The following is a 22,127-nucleotide window of genomic DNA, read 5'->3' as shown; positions in this document are numbered from 1 at the left end:
GAGATATTTGATTCCATTTTATTTTCAGGCTTTCTTTTATTAGTTAACTAGTTATTCAAAATGACTTTAATAACTTTTTTTTCTTTCTGCCTGATCTGTGCTGTGCCTGTGGTGTATCTGTGTGTCTTTACTTCTTTTACAATGAAAACTTCTCTATTCCTTTAGCTCTTCCTGATGGTTTACCTTTGATGAGTCCAGTGTTTAGAGTAGAAAGGGGAAAAAGTTACTGAGACTTCTTCAGATCGAATTGCAATAAGTGGTCACCATAGGGGATGGTGAAATTATCATACATATAATAGAATGCCATACAACTATTAAAATGATTTTTCAGAAATTACTTTTAAACTCATTGCTTTTTAAAAAAGTATCATTGATGTACAATCTTGTATTGGTTTCAAGTATACAATACAGTGGTTCAGTATTTACCTATATTATTAAATCCTCACCCCAACTAGTGCAACTACTATCTGTCAACATAGGAAGATGTTACAGCATCATTGGCTGTATTCTCTGTGCTGTCATCCCTGTGACCAACTTATATTATGACTAAGAATTTTTGTGCCCCTTTATCCCCCTCAACCTCCCCATGCACCAACCTCAACCCCTCCCCCCGATAACCACCAGTCACTTCTCAGTGTCTATGTTAAAATAAAGTCTTTGATTTTTAAAAAGTGTAAAAATTATGTAAATATGAGTGTTAAATTTCAGTATAAATTATTGCTGAAATATGTATGAATTGTAGCATTCAAAGTAAAAGTCCCCAACTGCTATTTTTAACTGCTTCTTAGGAATTCTTGATAACCTAAGAAATGCTTGTGATGTAGGTAAAGGAGAGGGCATTTAGAATTGTGTGTACAGTGTGATTTCAACTAAGGTATGACCCACTCGTCTAAAGGGGAGACTTTTATGAAAATATGGTGGAATGTTTTGGGTGATGGAATTCAAGGGCTTTGGGAAAAATACAGTTAAAATAGGAAGAAGGAAATAACAGTATGTGTATATTATAACAAAAATGATCTTTTTTAAAAACAAAATAAAATGAAATTATTCTAAAACCATCAAAAAAGAATGAGAGAGGTTTGCTGACTTTGAGTGATTCCTAAGATATATTAAAAAAATCACGATGCAGACAAATGTATGTGGTATACTGTCATTTGTGGTTAAAGAAAGAGTGTGGAGGGTAATATATATTTATATGTGCACAGAATGTTTTTGGTAAGAATTTTTTATGAATCTCTCTGTCACCAGATGGTACTTTCCATATAGTGGAGTCTCAGTAATCATTTGTTGAAATTAATCAATGCTGGATAAGTTGAGGAATTGCACCAGAAGCACCAAAACTTTTAAAATTGTGATCATTCAGGATACAATCTTTCTAGACCTTTACACATATTTCTTAGCTTTCTGAAGTAAACTGAACAAAATTTAACCCTCTTTGAGGATTTTAGGAGAATCGTGATTCAGATGCTAAAGTCTACAAAGACCCTCAGTTTATCAAAATGTATCGATCTATGTGTCCTAGTGCTGAATGGCTTAGTCTACTGGGCTTTTGTTTTACAGAGGTTTTAGTTTTTCATCTTATTCTGCGTCTGATTTTAGCATCTGTTCTTCCCCTTTTCATTTCCTGCATCTAATGAGATTAATCTGCTGATGATCTGTTGGGAGACTAGATGCTTTAGGAATGAAAGTAAGAATAAATCAACTCTATAGGGCTTTTCCGGGAATAAGGCTTTGCACATTGGTGCATGGACTCCTCTGATTTGGTCACTCCTTCAGCACGTTTTGGGGTTAGCACTTAAAATAACTGCAAAAGCAGACCTTGTTCTTTTCTTTAAGGTGGTCAGGGTTAATCTCTCTCAGCAACTCAGAGGCTTTTTTATGGTTCTCGGCTGTATTTCAGGTAAAAGTTCTTTTTCTTTTATTTTAGAGCTTGAATGATGTATTTTCCATATAAGTAATAAGGGTAGGAGTTAAATAAAGGGTTTTGTTTTAGCTCTCTTAATTAGGTCTTTTATGGAATTGTAACTAGAATTAAAAGATTTGTTTTAAGACCAAGGTTACAAAAAAAGATAATGAAGTGATGTCTTTTCTTTTTCTCTCCTGTAGGAAATACAGATGAAGAGAACTGCAATTGAAGCTTTTAATGAAACAATTAAAATATTTGAAGAGCAGTGTCACACACAAGAACAACATAGCAAAGAATATATTGAGCGATTTCGCAGAGAGGGGAATGAAAAGGAAATTGAGCGGTAAATATACCTAATACCTCCAACTGCATCAGGAAGACAAGCCTTCTTTTCTTCCTCAATCTCTGTTGTGTCTGCTTTTGCCCCTTCACATTTCACAGTTCTATTGTTATGGGTTGTGTTCATTCTCCTTGGTTCTCATCCTCGCTGCAACAAAGAATTGAAAGGTAAGAGACACAATAGCGAAGCAGAGTGAAAGTTTTATTTGAACACACTCTGAGGGAGGAGCGGGCCAGGGTCAAGGTAGACAAAGGCTTTGATCCCTTAGGCAGGAGACCTATCTATTCCTTTCTGGCTAGGAGGCGCCTCTTTGATTGACAAGGTGGGCTTATTTGATTGACGGGTCCACCTGTGTAGCCATCCTTCTCAGTGCACCTGTCCTTGCCCATAATGAGGCACGTTTTGAGCAGTCCTGGTTTTTGTTTGATTGCGCTCACATTGGGATCAGGTTGGGACCAGTTTGGCCTGGTCTTCATAGGCAAAGAAGTTATTTCCTGTAATGCCTTTGTTGTCTTCACGTGGGACCTGCTACCTGGGCAGTTTTTCCTTGACCTTTATCTTCCCTTTCCCCTGGCTGCTCATGTCTGTCTGTCTTTCTAACACTACCATGTGGAACTACTTGCTGTGCTTAGTGATGGCACCACACTGAAAGGCCTTTGTGTTCCTTCTCCATTCTCTTAAGTTGTTAACTACTACTTATCCTATAGGACTCAGCTTGGACATAGTTTTTTCTAGAAAATATTTTCTGATTCCCTAGGCTGGTTTAGATGCTTTTTGTCCCTTCCCTACATTATCTGGTCCTGATCCCTACTGTAACATTCACTGAATGTCCTCCTCACTAAACTCAGAGCTTGTTTAGAGTAAGGATGGGTGGCTTATTTTCCATAATAGCTTCAGCACCTGTTACGGTGTTATTCACCAAAATAGGAAGTTATGTGAGGAAAGTTCAGGGTGGGAACCAGTGAGTTTGAGATTCCTGTGAGAACCCAAATGGAGTTGTCTGAGAGGCAGGCAGCTGGTTATCTGGATTTGGAGCTCAGGGTTCAAAAGGATTTGAGAGGCATAAGTGTATAGGTAGTTGCTAAGAATGAGATTACACAGGGAGAGTAAGCACTGTGAGAAGTTTGGGTCTGGCAACTAAAAGATGTTGGAAGCCTTTATCAAAGCAAAGTTAGTGTAGTATTGGAAGACTGAGCCAGAAAACGGTGGGGTTAAGGAGAGAAAAAATGGGTCATAAATAAAAATGAATCATATGCAAGGGAAAAGCAAAATTATTTCTTGTTTTAGCCTCAAAAAATGTTAGTGAATGCCTGTGTGTGTCAGAATAGGGCTAAGTGCTGTGAAGCAGTATAATATACTTAATGGCTAAAACGATGGGCTTGCATTCTGTATTAACCATTTGCTAGCTGTGTTATTTAACTCACTGAGCCTGTTTTTTCCTCCATAAACTGGGTAATATCTTTTTGAAATGCTGTGAGAGTTAAGTGATACACAAACATACATTCATAGTAGAGAAAGGTGTGTGTGTGTGTGTGTGGGTGTGGGTGTGTGTGTGCATATACTGGTATATGATAACAGTAAGTACCCATTATTATTAATAATGAAGAAATGGAAAAGAATGTGTAGTTTAATTGTGAAGGGAGGTAAAGTCACATGATGAAGTTTTAATAGTAATAGAAGACCACTTATCATTGGGTGACATGAGGCTTGCAGACAGGCAGTTGTTGCTTTCAGAGCACAGCAAAACGTTGTGTACTAGAAAAGCTTATAACCATCCTCTTCTGAGTGTTTACCAAGATGTACCAGGTACTCTTTAGTTCTTTACATGTATTATAATTTAAGTCACACAGTAACCCTGTGAAGTAGGCACTGTTGTGGGTACCCATTTTAAACAGATAGGAAATGAAGGCACAGAGAAGTTAAATAACTTGGCCATAGTCACACAGTAAGTGGCAGGGCAGAGATTAAAATTTGGGCAGGTTTACTGCAAAGCCATTGCTCTTAACTGCTATATTGTGCTACCTCTTCAATGTCATATGTATAGCTTTACTCGTTCAGTCATGGCTGGATCAGGGCCTAAGCAAAGTCATCAGGATTCTTGCTCATACTCTGTCTTTTGGCTCAGCTTTTCTCTGTGTTGGCTTTCCCTATGAGATGTCAATACCGTTCCTGGGAGTCCTAGAACACATACTCATACCTTGGCAATCCCAGTGGAAAGAACCTCTGTTTACAATAGTTATAGCCCAAGTCCTAGAACTGACTCCCCATTGGGAGTTTTATTCCCATTCTTGAACCAGTCACTGTGGTCTGAGGGTAGGGATGGGATGAAATAGAATACTGAATGGCCAAGAGGGGTTGTGTGGATTTTCACCTGGGAATTTGAGATGGGCGTGATGGGGGAACCCTTGCCTCCAAGGAACATCAGGGTGCTATTACCAGAAGAGTAAGAATGGATATGAGCCAGGCAAAATAACAGATGTCTACCACACCTAAGTAGGACTATGCTTATACTTGGAATGCTTCTGCTTGGTTCCTATTTAGCCTTACTATGTCGAATATTTTCACAGAATTATGATGAATTATGACAAATTGAAATCTCGTCTGGGTGAGATTCATGATAGCAAAATGCGTCTGGAACAAGATTTGAAGAAACAAGCTTTGGACAACAGGGAAATAGATAAAAAAATGAACAGTATCAAACCTGACCTGATCCAGCTGCGCAAGATCCGAGATCAGCACCTTGTGTAAGTCGTCTGGGCCTGTATGGAAGGGAACCACCAGCGCTAGAGCACTAGAGACAATACAGTTAGAAGAAGAGAACTGGCCAGTGAAAGCATAAGAATTTAGGAAAGCAGTCCTCTTAGTAGTAGGGTGGACTCAGAACTCTAATCCATACAGATGCCTTGGAAATCTCAGAGAGTGGTTAATGCATGGGCAAAGTGATAGATACAGCTTAAAGTCTGGAGTAATGTTTGCCTAAAACACAAAAACCAGAATCTTTTATTACAATGTAGAACCATATAAATAGAAATTACTCTTCATGGGCATAGGCAAGGACATCGGTGGTGGAGGCCTACAAATAAGTATATAGAACAATCTGTTAAAGGGTTTTTATATTTAAGAAATGAAATTCTGTATTTAAGTAATATAAATTTGTCCATAGCAGGCATGAAAGATAATTTGACCTGTGGAGTGAAATCTAGCTCTTTAATAAAATGGAAAACTATATGATTTAGCTCAATATAGAGATATTACCCAAATATAGATTAAAATATATATTTTCAGAACAAGATGTGTATTAGATTTTTAGAAGGACAAATGACTGCTTCATAAAAGGAGAAAATACATAAGAAAAATATATTAGTTAGTTCTAGGTAATAAATAGACTGTTACAAATATGTTTATAGGTGACTTCCATGCATGTAACACAACTCAGTTCAAACTCCTGGCAAGAGAAGACAGAGTAAAATGCTCTGACTGGATTTTCTGTAGACTTCAGGTTTTCTTTGTGTGAAAAAGGGATAAAATACAAGCTCAGAGGTTGGAGCAATGGCTGTTGAGTTTCATTAGAGGAAAATTAAAGGTGATTTTTTTTTTGGGGGGGGAAAACAAAAATAAAGAGACACTATGCTGAGGAGTTTTTAGTAACACTCCTCTCTAGAGAACACTTCTGTTTACTATTGTAGCCCAAAAAAGTAAGGAGAGCTTTGGAAACAAGGCAAGGATGTGTCCTTGTCTAAAATCTGGGTGTGTCTGCTGTTGAAAAGCTTATATGGTTCTGGTCACATAATGAACCTGAAGAAAGGCCCAAGACAAAGGACCAAAGAAATGAATGGAAGCACTTCTTTGCCCTAGAAAAACAATGAGATATTAAGAGATATACCATCCCAAAGGGCATGAATCAGTGTGGCAAACTATTCCTTAAAAGTTCCTTTCACGAGTATATAAGCTGAATATAAGAGAGAATTTATACAACATGATGGATGATGAGCCATGCATGACCTTCTAATAAAGACAACCAGGATGTTTAGGGAGACACAGACAAGGCTTGCTTCTGGGGGAATGGTCCAGTGTCCCATAGTCATGCTTTGATGTTTCTAACAAAGACAATACTAGGCTTGGTGGATTCTATCGGTTCCAATGCTGAAATCATATAGTCAGTATGAAGGAGACTGGTTGTGAAATGTGTGCTGCTTATAAGCATTGTTTCATGGGACTGAGTATGAGCTCTTTTTGGTCCTCTTTTTTTTTGAAGTTGAAACAGGTTAGAGTTCTGCAGTGCCCAGCTAGAGATTATCATTCCTTCATCAAGCCCCCTTTGGGTGTGGACAGTTTCCTGACATCCCACTGTATAACCTACAAGGATTTTATGAGATTCTCTGCTGAAATCCCACATACTGCTTCTTGAATATTCCTGAAAAGTCTTTCTTTCTTAAGACTTAATTTCTTAAATATAGAATAAAAAATTTCTTAAATGTACAATCCTTTAAAATTCCTTTTCAAAAAAGAGTTTGGTTGTTCATATGCAATTTTTTTTCATCAGTTTTCATGATTACAATTTAATTTTCTTTGTATTTATAAACTTAACTTCATAAATTCAAAATAAAGAATTCCTGGCCATAACAATATAGGTGGATTAATGATAAGTTTTGCATAGTATGTAGTAGGGAAGTTTGCAGCTAAAGGAGTTCTTTGGAAGGTAGTCTCTCTTGGTTTTTTAAAAAACTTTATTGAGATATAGTCCAAATCCCATACAACTCACCCATTTAAAGTGTGTAATTCAGTGATTTTAGTATAGTCACAGATATATGCAGCTATGCCGCAATCTTAGAACATTTTCATCACCTCAAAAAGAAACCATGTTCTCTTTACCTGCCACCCCCCTATTATCCCTATTCCCTCCGGCTCTAGGCGACCACAATCTGTTTTCTGTCTCTATGAGTTTGCCTGTTTTGGACATGTCATATAAGTGGACTCATGTAGTATGTAGTCTTTTGGGAGTGGCTTCTTTCACTCAGATAATGTTTTTGACGTTTGTCCATATGTAACGTGTATCAGTATTTCATTCTTTTTTATGGTCAGATGATAATGCCGTTGTACGGATATGTACCACATTTTGTTTATTCGGTTGGTGGACATTTGGGTGTTTTCCACCTTTGGCTACTATGAATAATGCTGCTCTGAACATCCATGTATGAGTTTTTATATGGACATAAGTTTTCAGTTTTCCTGAGTATATGCCAAAGTGTGAGTTGCTGGGTCATGTGTACCTCCAGGTTTAACTGAGGAACTGCCAGACCTTTCCAAAAGGTGCTGCACTATTTTACATTTCCCTCAGTGCTGGTCTGGGTTTTTCAATTAGTGAATCACTCCTTAGTTAATTTATTGCTTATAACTTTAATTTTTAGAAGTGATTTTTCTTTTCAATATATCTTATGTATTATCTCACTTCACCCTTATGTAGGGAGTATGGAGATCTGTCCCTAAAACTTGGTACAAGTTGTATTACTCTTTTTCTTAAAATCAGTGGATTCCAAGTTCCCACCTGCATGGTTATATGAGAAGTATTTTTTTTGTTATCATTAATCTACAGTTACATGAAGAACATTATGTTTACTAGGCTAACCCCTTCACCAAGTCCCTCCCACACACCCCATTACAGTCACTGTCCATCAGCATAGTTTGATGCTGTAAAATCACTACTTGTCTTCACTGTGTTGCACAGCCTTCCCCATAACACTCCCCCCCACATTATACATGCTAATCTTAATGCCCTCTTTCTTTTTCCCTGCCCTTATCCCTCCGTTCCCACCCATCCTCCCTAGTCCCTTTTCCTTTGGTAACTGTTAGTCCATTCTTGGGTTCTGTGATTCTGCTGCTGTTTTGTTCCTTCAGTTTTTCTTTGTTCTTATACTCCACAGATGAGTGAAATCATTTGGTATTTGTCTTTCTCCATTTGGCTTATTTCACTGAGCATAATACCCTCTAGCTCCATCCATGTTGTTGCAAATGGTAGGATTTTTCTTCTTCTTATGGCTGAATAATATTCCATTGTGTATATGTACCACCTCTTCTTTATCCGTTCATCTACTGATGGACACTTAGGTTGCTTCCATTTCTTGCCTATTGTAAATAGTGCTGCGATAAACATAGGGGTGCATCTGTCTTTTTCAAACTGGGCTGCTGCATTCTTAGGGTAAATTCCTAGAAGTGGAATTCCTGGGTCAAGTGGTATTTCTATTTTGAGCTTTTTGAGGAACCTCCATACTGCTTTCCACAATGGTTGAACTAATTTACATTCCCACCAGCAGTGTAGGAGGGTTCCCCTTTCTCCACAACCTCGCCAACATGTGTTGATGTTTGTCTTTTGGATGGTGGCGATCCTTACTGGTGTGAGGTGATATCTCACTGTGGTTTTAATTTGCATTTCTCTGATGACTAGCGATGTGGAGCTTCTATTCATGTGTCTGTTGGCCATCTGAATTTCTTCTTTGGAGAACTGTCTGTTCAGCTCTGCCCATTTTTTAATTGGATTTTTTGCTTTTTGTTTGTTGAGGTGGATGAGCTCTTTATATATTTTGGATGTCAACCCTTTATCAGATCTGTCATTTATGAATATATTCTCCCATACTGTAGGGTACCTTTTTGTTCTATTGATGGTGTCCTTTGCTATACAGAAGCTTTTCAGCTTGATATAGTCCCACTTGTTCATTTTTAATTGGCAATATATGTTTGGGTTAATGTCTGGAGTCTCTATTCTGTTCCACTGGTCTGTGGCTCTGTTTTTGTGCCAGTACCAATTGTCTTGACTACTGTGGCTTTGTAGTAGAGCTAGAAGTTGGGGAAGCTACTATTCTTCCTTCTCAGGATTGCTTTGTAGTAGAGCTTGAAGTTGAAGGAAGCTACTATTCTTCTTTCTCAGGATTGCTTTGGCTATTTGGGGTCTTTGGTGTTTCCATATGAATTTTTGAACTAGTTGTTACAGTTCATTGAAGAATGTTGTTGGTAATTTGATAGGGATTGTATCAAATCTGTATATTGCTTTGGGCAGGATGGCCATTTTGATGATATTAATTCTTCCTAGCCAAGATCATGGGATAAGTTTCCATTTGCTAGTGGCCTCTTTAATTTCTCTTAAGAGTGTCTTAGTTTTCAGTGTATAGGTCTTTCACTTCCTTGGTTAGGTTTATTCCTAGGTATTTCATTCTTTTTGATGCCATTGTGAATGAAATTGTTTTCCTGATTTCTCTTTCTATTAGTTCTTTGTAAGTGTATAGGAGAGCCACAGATTTCTGTGTGTTAATTTTGTATCCTGCAACTTTGCTGTATTCCTATATCAGTTCTAGTAGTTTTGCAGTGGAGTCTTTAGGGTATTTTATGTACAATATCGTGTCATCTGCAAATAGTGACAGTCTAACTTCTTTACCAATTTGGTTTCCTTGCATTTCTTTGTTTTGCCTGATTGCCATGGCTAGGACCTCCAGTACTATGTTGAATAACAGTGGGGAGAGTGGGCATCCCTGTCTTGTTCCCGATCTCAGAGAAAAAGCTTTCAGCTTCTCGCTGTTCAGTATGATATTGGCTGTGGGCTTATCATATTATGTTGAGGCACTTGCCCTCTATACCCATTTTGCTGAGAGTTTTTATCATGAATGGATGTTGAATTTTGTCAAATGCTTTTTTAGTATCTATGGAGATGATCATGTGGTTTTTGTTTTTCTTTTTGTTTATGTGGTGGATGATGTTGATGGATTTTCGAATGTTGTACCATCCTTGCATCCCTGGGATGAATCCCACTTGGTCATGGTGTATGATCCTTTTGATGTATTTTTGAATTCGGTTTGCTAATATTTTATTTAGTATTTGTTGCATCTACGTTCATCAGGGATATTGGTCTGTCATTTTGTTTTTTAGTGGGGTCTTTGCCTGGTTTTGGTATTAGGGTGATGTTGGCTTCATAGAATGAGTTTGGGAGTATTCCCTCCTCTTCTATTTTTTGGAGAACTTTCAGGAGAATGGGTATTATGTCTTCTCTGTATGTCTGATAAAATTCCGAGGTAAATGCTTCTGGCCCGGGGGTTTTGTTCTTGGGTAGTTTTTTGATTACTGCTTCAATTTCTTTGCTTGTAATTGGTTTGTTTAGATTTTGTGTTTCTTCCTTGGTCAGTATTGAAAGGTTTTATTTTTCTAGGAAGTTGTACATTTCTCCTAGGTTTTCCAGCTTGTTAGCATATAGGTTTTCATAGTATTCTCTAATAATTCTTTGTATTTCTGTTGGGTCCATAGTGATGTTTCCTTTCTCATTTCTGATTCTGTTGATGTGTGTTGATTCTCTTTTTCTCTTAATAAGTCTTGCTAGAGGCTTATCTATTTTGTTTATTTTCTCAAAGAACCAGTGCTTGGTTTCACTGATTTTTTTCTATTGTTTCATTCTCCTCAATTTTATTTATTTCTTCTCTGATCTTGATTATGTCCCTCCTTCTGCTGACTTTAGGCCTCATTTGTTCTTCTTTTTCCAATTTCGATAATTGTGACATTAGACTATTCATTTGGGTTTGTTCTTCCTTCTTCAAATATGCCTGGATTGCTATATACTTTCCTCTTAAGACTGCTTTTGCTGCGTCCCACAGAAGTTGGGGCTTTGTGTTGTTGTCATTTGTTTCCATATATTGCTTGATCTCTATTTTAATTTGGTCATTGATCCATTGATTATTTAGGAGCATGTTGTTAAGCCTCCATGTGTTTGTGGGTCTTTTTGCTTTTTTTGTACAATTTAGTTCTAGTTTTGTACCTTTATGGTCTGAAAAGTTGGTTGGTAGAATTTCAATCTTTTTGAATTTACTGAGGCTCTTTTTGTGGCCTAGTATGTGGTCTATTCTGGAAAATGTTCCATGTGCACTTGAGAAGGATGTGTATCCTGTTGCTTTTGGATGTACAGTTCTATAGATGTCTATTAGGTCCATCTGTTCTAGTGTGTTGTTCATTGCCTCTGTGTCCTTCCTTATTTTCTGTCTGGTGGATCTATCCTTTGGAGTGAGTGGTGTGTTGAAGTCTCCTAAAATGAGTGCATTGCATTCTATTTCCTCCTTTAGTTCTGTTAGTATTTGTTTCACATATGCTGGTGCTCCTGTGTTGGGTGCATATATATTTATAATGGTTATATCCTCTTGTTGGACTGAGCCCTTTATCATTATGTAATGTCCTTCTTTATCTCTTGTTACTTTATTTGTTTTGAAGTCTATTTTGTCTGATATTAGTACTGCAACACCTGCTTTTTTCTCCCTGTTGTTTGCATGGATTATCTTTTTCCATCCCTTGATTTTTAGTCTGTGCATGTCTTTGGGTTTGAGGTGGGTCTCTTGTAAGCAGCATATAGATGGGTCTTGCTTTTTTATCCATTCTATTATTCTGTGTCTTTTGATTGGTGCATTCAGTCCATTTACATTTAGGGTGATTATTGAAAGATATGTACTTATTGCCATTGCAGGCTTTAGATTCGTGGTTACCAAAGGTTCAAGGTTAGCTTCTTTAGTATCTTACTGCCTAACTTAACTCGCTTATTGAGCTATTATAGACAATGTCTGGTGATTCTTTATTTCTCTCCCTTCATATTCCTCCTCCTCCTCCTTTATATGTTGGGTGTTTTATTCTGTGCTCTTTTATGTTACCTTTAACTGCTTTTCTGGGTAGTTTATTTTATTTTTGTCTTTAGTTCGTATTTGGTTGGTCTGCTTTCTTTGCTGTGGTTTTATTTTCTCTGGTGACATCTGTTTAGCCTTAGGAGTGCCCCCATCTAGAGCAGTCCCTCTAAAATACCCTGTAGAGGTGGTTTGTGGAAGGCAAATTCCCTCAACTTTTGCTTGTCTGGGAATTGTTTAATCCCTCCTTCATATTTAAATGATAATCGTGCTGGATACAGTATTATTGGTCAAGGCCCTTCTGTTTCATTGCATTAAATATATCATGCCATTCTCTTCATGCCTGTAAGGTTTCTTTTGAGAAGTGTGATGATAGACTGATGGGTTTTCCTTTGTAGGTGACCTTTTTTCTCTCTCTAGCTGCCTGTAAAACTCTGTCCTTGTCCTTGATCTTTGCCATTTTAATTATTATGTGTCTTGGTGTTGTCCTCCTTGGGTCCCTTCTGTTGGGAGTTCTGTGTGCTTCCATGGTCTGAGTGACTATTTCATCCCCCAGTTTGGGCAAGTTTTCAGCAATTAATTCTTTAAAGACTCTTTCTATCCCTTTTTCTCTCTCTTCTTCTTCTGGTACCCCTATAATGCAGATGTTGTTCTGTTTTATATGAGAAGTATTTTATCTCAGTTATGATCAGGGCTCGTCGCACCTCTTACACACACACACACACACACACACAAACACACTTGGATGACATAGACTGTCATCATGAAGTAGTGCCAGGAAGTTAGGGGAGCATAAGTCCGCTGTCTCTCATCACTGCTATCGCTGGGTGATTTCTCTGCTCCTAATCATCGAGTCCTGCCGTCTGATTAAATACTGCTCTTCCAGAAAACTCAGAGGTGCTCTGCATAGTGATCTCGTTGGCCACCAACAGACTGTGCACTGAAATACTTTATTGTTCTACATCCAGGGTTCCTTGTGTGTGGGGAACCCTTTTCTGTCAACCCGTTTTGTTCTTTGGCCAGGCTGTAGAGAGAAGCATAAATGCTCCTCTGGGACTACTGCCTCAGCTTCCAGAGTACTTCTTAGGCCTTTCCCCAGGCTGCCCAGTTTAATCCTCTTTTCTTGGACTGAAATATAAGCTCTTTTCCCCTTAGAGGGTGGTCAGGGTGGTTGTTAGGTTGGAAGCCTAACTAGACTTTAGAAAGGACACCATATATACATGTATTTTGTTCCTACTTACTGGGGTGGGGACTAGGTAAGGATATGCTAACAGCAGCTTTTTTTTCTCTCTTGTTTCTTGAGATCAATTCAGTGTAATATATAGGAGTAGTATTTTTACTATTTTTTAGAAGAGAATACTGAGACATAAAGGGAGGCTGGTCAAGACCACACAGTTAGTAACAGAATGAGAACTGGATGTTAGGTCTGTGGATGCTCTGCCTCCAGTTTTCCTCAGTGTACTGCCTTTACCCGTGATCCAGGCACTGCCCGGTAAGTTGAATATGAATTTACATACTTGATGTTACTTGACCTTTTAAAAAATCACTTTTAAAAGTTCCTGGCATTGTTAATAAATGTTTCAGGACTCAGAACTTTATAGTAGTAGTGTTTGGAATGGACTTTTGGGAGGTTAGAAAAGTTGCATGTGTCAGAAGGCAGAGACTGTAAAAGAGGGTGAACCAAAAACTTCCTCTCTCTTCTGGGTTTTCCTGGCTGTCCTAACATTTGTGGCAGAATGGGAGGCTCAAGTTAAAGAGGTTGGTAGTTAAAGGAAATGGGGACTCGAGAGAATATGGCACAGTTTGTTCATTTCAGGCCTTTTACCCAGTGTGCTTGTCTGTTTAATAAAGGAAAGATCGGTTCTTTAAGGCTAGAAAACTTTGGGTGATAAGAATGCCTAGAGGAGGGTATCTGGATATTTTGCAAAGAGAAGTGATGATGTAGGAGGGGCTTTGTTCCTAAATAAATTCTGTGAGGGTCATATGTTTGTTTTCCAGCTTCACTAAGCATAAAAAATGAAATCCAGGTTAACTGAAGTCCATGTCTTAATGAAAAAGGCTATGTAATCTGTCTCAAAGAACTTTAAAATTAGGTATGAGGCCAAGTTATCTAGTGTACTCGGGGTCAGGGAGAGATGCAAGAGACCTTATAGTTGACTCTGAAGATTTGTTAAAAGCAGCCCACCAGCAAATATTTACTATTTACTGAATATCTACTATATGTGCCGGCACTGTTTTCAGCATTAGGAGTAGCAATGAGCATGACAGATCCCTTCCTTTAAAGCAGCTGACCTGTATTGGGGGAGATAAACATAAGAGAAAACATAAAATAATGAATTTCAGGGAAGAACTATGAAGATGATAAGATAAGGTGAAATGTGTACTGGGGACTGCCTTATTTGGGACAGTTAGGATAGTCCTCCTAATGATATTTATTTTGATAAGATGATATTATGCTGAGGCCTGAGAGTTCAGGAGCTGGGTGGGGGATGGTGATGAATGGAAACAGTTTTTATACTCCACTCAAATTTTAGACCATCAGCCATCTCAGTGGAACTAACTGTAATGATTTATATCATTTCACATAAAAAAGTTGGTATATTTTAAAATACTATGATTTGCTTGGTGATGATGAAGTAAATTTTTATTAGTTACTCAAATTGCCACCTTGAATTTCATATGGCTTGAAATTCTGTTTTAGATTTTTAAACTCAGTATACTCAGGAATTGAGTCCTCCGGCTTAGTGGAGATTGCAAATGTGACACCAACTCATCTACTGAGGATTTCAGAAAAAGTGCCCCACTGTGTGTGTGCCTGTGGTGGGCAACTTTCCAGGAGGGAAATGAAAAGGGAGGAATGTGCCTAATTTCAAGTAGCTTTCTCTGTTTCTGTCTTTTTGCCGGAAGTTGAAGATTTTTTAGGAAACTCTCTGGCCATCCTTAGTGGGACTGGGGAAAATAAGAAGTTGCTGGACTCCATTTGGTTGGCTTTCCAGGCAGGGTTTGCACAGATACTGACACTGGCATCTTCCCTCTGGCAGATGGCTCAATCACAAAGGGGTGAGACAGAGGCGCCTAAATGCCTGGCTGGGAATCAAGAATGAGGATGCTGATGAGTAAGTTCTCTGTGCCTTTCTGTCGGAGGGCTTTGTTCCCAACGTGAGACATGGACTTTCTTTCTTCAGACATGCTAAATGTTGGTTCTCGTTGTCACTTGAGGACACTGAATTGAGAACTTTGCACCTTTTTTGAATTCCCTGTCGGCACTTGAGTTCAAAGATTGAACTACATGAAACCTGAATGCATAAGCATTGTTCATTCTGACATACATATGTGTCAAGTTATTGGATGAGACATGTGAATTCTGTGCTTTCTGTCCCATAGCAAGTAATTAAGTTAAAAAAATCCAACTAGTTGTAATTTTACTTTGTCATTTTGTGGTTAAACATTTAGAAGTTTTATTTGTGAATTTGCTTTTAGATATAACTAACATGATTGTTAGAATAATATTTTAACATTTAATTTTAGGACCTATTTTATCAATGAGGAAGATGAAAACCTGCCCCATTATGATGAGAAAACCTGGTTTGTTGAGGATATCAATCGAGTACAAGCAGAGGACTTGCTTTATGGGAAACCTGATGGTGCATTCTTAATTCGTGAGAGTAGCAAGAAAGGATGCTATGCCTGCTCTGTGGTGTAAGTCTTCTCTGGGGGTATGACCTTTTGAAAACTACATTGATAAACAGAAAATCAACCCCTCATAGAATTCAGACCAAATTAGTTGAAGTACAGTAATAAGGACCCATAGCTTAGACCATTAATACTTGTACAAAAAAAACCCAAAACCCAGTTGCTTTAGGAGAAATGATACCTGAAATTATTTTGGAGATTTTAATTTAAATGGTAATCAGATTGGCCCTGCAGTGCTGCTATTGGATTTCAGGTATCTGTGAAAAGCAATGTGGAATCTTAAATTGAAAAGATTGCTTAGGTTTTCAGTAGGCTCCTGCATACCTGCCTTGGTCTTCATTGTCAGATTAAGGAAGGCTTCATTAAATAGAATTGTTTTTACTTCAGAAGAAAAACTGTCTAAATTTTGTGCTTAAACAGTAGTCTGTTGGAATAGTGATTTAAAAAAGGATGGATGTTTCCTGTAAGGTAGACTATGACTTTGGAAAAGTGGATTTTCCTTTGAGTGGAAGGTGAAATTCTGGGGACAGTTCATAATCTCTCAGTCAGATTTTGCCTAAATGTTGTGTATATTCCTTAAAAAGGCAAATTACTTCATTGACAAAGACCATATTTAGAGTGGAGGTGTATATAACGTGATGGTTTTGAGAGCAAGCTTTAGTGCCAGATATACCGGATCCAAATCCTGACTCTACTTACCAGACTACCTAGGGTAAGTCGCTTCACCTTCCTTTGCCCAGTTTCCTTATCTGAAAAGTAATGATAATAATAATAGCTACTTGAGAGTTTTTTAAGTATTAAATGAGGTAATATATGTAATATAATGTGCTTTGATCAGGGTTTGCACATAATAAGTAGATGTTACCTACTAATGTTAGTATGGTAATGATGCTGCTGATGTGTACATGGCAGAAAGCAAGCAAAGATGACAAAATGGTTTTGCCCTCAAGGAGGACAAGGTGTTGAGGATGGACAAAAAACACTCATATTAACAGAGTGCTCAGTGCTTTATTTGATCAGCTTGTCCTTTGTGGTGTACCTGTACCATGGAGTCAGAGTTTGAATCCAAGTTTACTGGTTTCAGAGGATACATTTTTCTATGCACCGTGCTTTCTTGATTTCAGTTAAATATCCAGCATAAATGGAATCACTATGAAATAGGTATCATTAGTAGGCTGTGCACATGAAGACCTATTAATTCTGGTGAAGAGAGGGTTGGGAGGTTTTGGAAGAGGTGGAATTTGAGCTGGACTTTGAAGGGATAACTCTGGCAGGATTTGATATCTTATAAGAACAATAAAAAGAAGGAAGGCAATAAGCCCACTTGCTCCCTCACTGTCACTGAGGTCATTAGCAGCCTGTGGTTAGGACTCGGCTGTGGAAGACACTGCCTGGCAGCTCAGCTATTTCTTGGGAGACCAAGGAGCAGCTTGAGTATCTTTTCCTCCTTCCTTTAGCCAAAGATTTGACCAGACTCAGCTTTCCAGCAGTATGGATTTCCCTTGCCTATCAAAACTAAGTGCAGTCATGTAACACATTGGAGTTCACATTGAGGCTAGTTGGAAGCAAAAGAGTCTGGCACCCCAAAGATGTCTGCTTGTTTGCCAGGCACTCTGGCTAAAGGAATCTGCCTACAGTGATCTCCCACTTAGGACTTTTGCTGAAGTAGGAATATGAATAAGTTCAGTTTTTTTAGGAGACCTTCATAGCAAAATTCAAATGATTATGTAGTAGGAATGGAACTCATTTGTTTTTCCATTTTAATTTCTGTTAATAACATCATAAAGAAGCCTAAGAAAAAATTGCTTAACTCCATAGCCTTCTCAGCCTAAAGACCTTTAGCCAATAATGCATATTTTCCACTAGGTTAGGGAGTCAGGTAGCAAGCCCTTGTGATCCTTATTATTGTGGCACTTTTGATAAGAAAATGCTTAGGGATAAAACAACTAGACAGCTCAAGAAGGAAACAGAAGACTTGAACAACACTATAAAACTACAGACCTAACAGATATTTCTAGAACATTTCACCTAACAGAAGCAGAGTACATATTCAACTCAAGTACACATGAAACCTTATTCAGGATAGACCACAGGTTAGGCCACAAGTTCTCAATTAATTCTAAAGGGTTGAAATCATACAAAATATGTTCTCTAACCTCAATAGAAAGAAATTAGAAATCAAACACAGAAGGAAATTTGGGAAATTGACAAATGTGGACAGTAAACAGTATACCTATAAATAAATAATGGATCAAAAACACAAAACAAGGGGAATTAAAAAATATTTTGAGATGAGTAAAAAAAGAAACACAATATACCAAAAATTTTTGGAATGCAGTTAAAACAGTCCTAAGAAGGAATTTATAAGCGTACACACTTACATTAAAAAAGATCTCAAATCAATAGCCTTTTTTTCACCTTAAGAAACTATAAAAAGAAGAGCAAACTAAACCCAAGCAATCAGAAGGAAGGGAATCATAAAGATTAGAATGGAAGCAAATGAAATAGAGAATAGAAAATAGTTGATAAAATCAGTAAAATCAAAAGCTGGGTTAAAGAAAATTAACAACCTCTAGCTAAACTGACACACAAAAAAAGAGAAGACACAAATTACTAAAGTCAGGGAGAAAGAGGGGACATTACTTGTAATCCTTACAGGAATAAAAAAAGATAATGATATACTATGAACAGTTATATGCTAACAAATTTAATAACCTAGATGAAATGGGCAAATCCCTGGACACACACAACCACCAAAACTGACTTAAGGGGAATAGGAAATCTGAATAGAACTTTAACAAGAAAATGAATTATTAAAAGACTACAAAGAAAATTCTAGAGCCAGTTGGCTTCACTAGTCAGTTCTACCAAATTTTAAAAAGAATTAGCACAAGTCTTTCATGAATAGAAAAGAGTCTTCCAAAAAATAGAGAACACTTCCCAACTCACTTTCACAAGAGCAGTATCACCCTCATACCAAAACCAGACAAAGATATCATAAGAAAAGAAAGCTATGGGCCAATCAATAGCCCTTATAGATATAGACATAAAAATCCTCAACAAAATACTAGCAAAGCAACTCCAGCAACATGTAAGGATTATATACCATGACTAAGTAGGTTCGTGTGGGAATGGAAGGGTGGTTAAACATTAAAAAAATAATCAATGTAAAACACCATATTAATAAAGGACAAAAATCACATTATTTCAGTAGATTCACAAAGTATGTGTGAAAATCCGACACTCTGTCATGTTAAAAACACTGAACAAACTAGGAATATGAGGGCACTTCCTCAAACTGATAAAGGGTTTTTCTATGAAAAACCTATAGCTAATATCATATGTAATGGTGAAAGACTGAATGCTTTCCCCTAAGGTCAGGAAGAAGGCAAGGGTGTCCACTCTCACCACTTCTAATCATCACAGTACAGAAGGTTCTAGCTAGGACAGTTATGCAAGAAAAAAGAACTAAAAGGCATCCATATTGGAAAACAAGAAGTAAACTTTTAATGCTAATAGAGGAGTTCAGCACGGTTGCAGATTAAAAGATTGGGATACAAAGATCAATTCTATTTCTATATGTTAGCAATAAACAATCTGAAAATGAAATGAAGACATGCTATTTAAAATAGCATCAAAAATGATAAAATACCTAGCAATAATACAAAAGCACAAGACTAGTGAAAACTATAAAATACTGTTGAAAGAGCTTAAGACCTAAATAAGTAAAAAGACATCCTGTGTTCATGTGTCAAAACACTTAATATTGGTAAGATGGAAGTACTTCCCAAATTGATCTATGTTTGATGAAATCCTTATAAAACATTCCAGCTCAATTTTTGCAAAAACTGACAAGATCCTAAAATTTCCATGAACATGCAAGGACTCCAGAAAAGCCAAAATAATCTTGAAAGAATAGAAAAAAAGTTGAAGTACACCTCCCAATCTCAGAACTTTCAACAAAGCTTTGGTAATCAAAATTGTAAGTTGTTGACATAAGGATAAACATGTGAATCACTGAGTAGAATCAAGAGTTGAGAATAAACCCTTACATTTATGGTCAGTTTATTTTCAGCAAGGGTCTCAAGACCATTCAATAGGGGAAAATAGTCATTCCAGCACATGATGCTGGGACAACTCATAAGCCACATGCCAAATAATGAAGTTGGAGGGAGGAGGTCCAAGATGGCAGCATGAAAAGAGCCCGACTCACTTCTGCCCATGTACACATCGAATCTACACCTACACACAGAGCAATTTCTCCTGAGGAACCGAGGGCTAAGCGAACAGCTTCTACACCACAAAGGGTAGAAAGACCACTAAAAGATGGCAGAAGAGACAGATGTGGTAACAAAGGGAATCCCATTCCCAGCGCAGCCCTGCAATAGGGAAGATCTTACCAAGGGACCTGTGTAAATCTGCTTGTTCTAGGGCACAGGGGGAAAAATAAAACATGTTTAAAGGGCAACTAGCTGATAAATGAAGGAAACTAATTTATTAAACGAGAATACTTGTCAGATAGTGGGGGAACTGCAGGAACTCTGTCCAGCATCAGAAGTGCCAGAGAGTGCCATTGCTTTCATCCAGTCCCCCCACATTGATAGCATGATTGGAAGAAGTGTCTGGACACCTTAGCCAGCCGCCACCCTAGCCCACACCAGCTCCAGACTTCTCCCGTGGCCTCCCCTGCCTGTGCCCAGATGTGTCTGTCTGAGGTCCAGCAGTCCCACCATGGTGGTACCAGTGTGGTGCACACTGGGGCTCCTCAGACATGCCTCAGCACCCTCTGGCCCTCCTCCAGGGTGCCTCCTGTGCAGAGCACCCTGAGACTCAACAGCCCACAGTTGCCTGGCCTCTAGCCAGCCACGTTGCCAGGCCCACACAGCCTACCCAGGGGATATTACTACACGAGGCCACTCCTTCAATACTGGGAGAGGTAGCCATTTTGCCTAATTCATAGAAACAACCACAGAAAGTCAAACAAAATGAGGAGATAGAGGAATAAACTCCAAATGAAAACAAAACTTCAAAAAGAACTAAATTAAATGGAGTTAAACAAAAATACCCAATAGAGTTCAAACTAATGATTATAAAGATGCTCACTGGACTTCAGAGAAGAGTGGATGAACTCAAGAAGGAGGGTAATAATGGAAAGCATTCAAGTTGAAGAGCAGAAAGAAAGGAGAATTAAAATAATGAGGATAGGTTAAGGTCCTAATGTTTGAACGTTCTAACCAATGTTCACATTATGGGAGTCTCGGGAGGAGAAGACAGAAAGGGGTGGAAAATTTCTTTGAAAAAATAATAATAATAGCTGAAAACTTCCCTAACCTGGGGAAGGAACCAGACATCCAGGTCACGAATCAAAGAGAGCCCCAAATAAGATGAACCCAGGGAGGTCTACACTGAAGCACAGAATAATTAAAATATCAGGGATTAAAAATAGAGAATCTTAAAAGCAGCAAGAGGAAAGCAACTAGTTATATGCAAGGGAAACGCCATACACTATCAAGGAAGTTAAAGACAACCCACAGAATGGAAGAAAATATTTGCAAGTCATGTATCTTTAAGGGACTAGTGTCGAATACATAACTCTTAACAAAGACAAATAAATGCCCCAGTTTAAAAATAGGCAAAGGATTCAAATAGACATTTCTCTAAAGAAGATACTTTAATGGCCAGTAAGCACATGACAAAATGCTCTACATCATTATTCATGAGGGAAATGCAAATCACAATCATAGTGAGATACCACCAGATTATTATAATAAAAAAGATGGACAATAATAAGGGTAGACAAGGATGTAGAGAAATTGGAACCCTCATATACTGCTGGCAGGAGTATAAATGGTGCAACCACTTTGGAAAAAGTCTGGCAGTTCCTCAAAAGGTTAAACAAGAGTCACCACATGACTCAGCAGTTCTAGTCTTGGATATACACCCAAGAGAACTGAAAACCTATGTCCATTCAAAACCTTGCACTTGAAAGTTAGAGCAGCACTATTCTTAATAGCCAAAAGGTGGAGACAACCCAAGTGTCCATCAGTTGATGAAATGGATAAACAAAAGTGGTATATTCCCAAATACTCCACAAATGGATTATTATTCAGCCTTCAGAAGAAATGAAGTATACTGGAACATGCTACAACATGGAAGAACTTTGGAAATAGTGTGCTAAGTGAACGAAGCCAGATACAAAAGATTGTGTGATATTGTATGAATCCATTAATATGAAATGTCCAGAACATGGAAATACATAGAGACAAAAAGGTAGGTTAGTATTTGCCAAGGTCTGCAGGGGCCTTGGTAGAGTGACTGCTAATGGGTACATGGTTTCCTTTTAGGGTGATAAAAATATTCTGGAAGTAGATAGTGGTATAGTCCTGTGAATATACTAAAAACCACTGTGCGCACACCCACACTCATATTTGTTCTGCCCCTCCTCCAGTGCACTCTTGCTTAGTGAAGTTCCAGAGCTGAGTGATGCCTCTGTTCCAGCTCGTCTTGGTGGGACATGCAGGGTATCTCTGTGATGAGTCTCCAAGGAGAG

At 38.1% G+C, this 22,127-nt stretch overlaps 1 protein-coding gene across 1 annotated transcript in view; it reads left to right on the top strand.

Moving 5' to 3' along the window:
- The window catches only part of PIK3R3 (phosphoinositide-3-kinase regulatory subunit 3), a 122,696-nt gene that overhangs the window by 96,665 nt on the left and 3,904 nt on the right, over positions 1-22,127 (top strand). The window contains exons 6-9 of the mRNA XM_036892996.2: positions 2,107-2,249; positions 4,814-4,990; positions 14,926-15,000; positions 15,413-15,583. Coding sequence (XP_036748891.1) covers positions 2,107-2,249; positions 4,814-4,990; positions 14,926-15,000; positions 15,413-15,583 — 566 coding nt within the window. The remainder of the gene's footprint in view (positions 1-2,106; positions 2,250-4,813; positions 4,991-14,925; positions 15,001-15,412; positions 15,584-22,127) is intronic.

The sequence above is a fragment of the Manis pentadactyla genome, chromosome 4 (assembly GCF_030020395.1).
Source record: "Manis pentadactyla isolate mManPen7 chromosome 4, mManPen7.hap1, whole genome shotgun sequence".
NCBI lineage: Eukaryota > Metazoa > Chordata > Mammalia > Pholidota > Manidae > Manis > Manis pentadactyla.
This window is presented reverse-complemented; position numbering and strand designations above follow the sequence as displayed.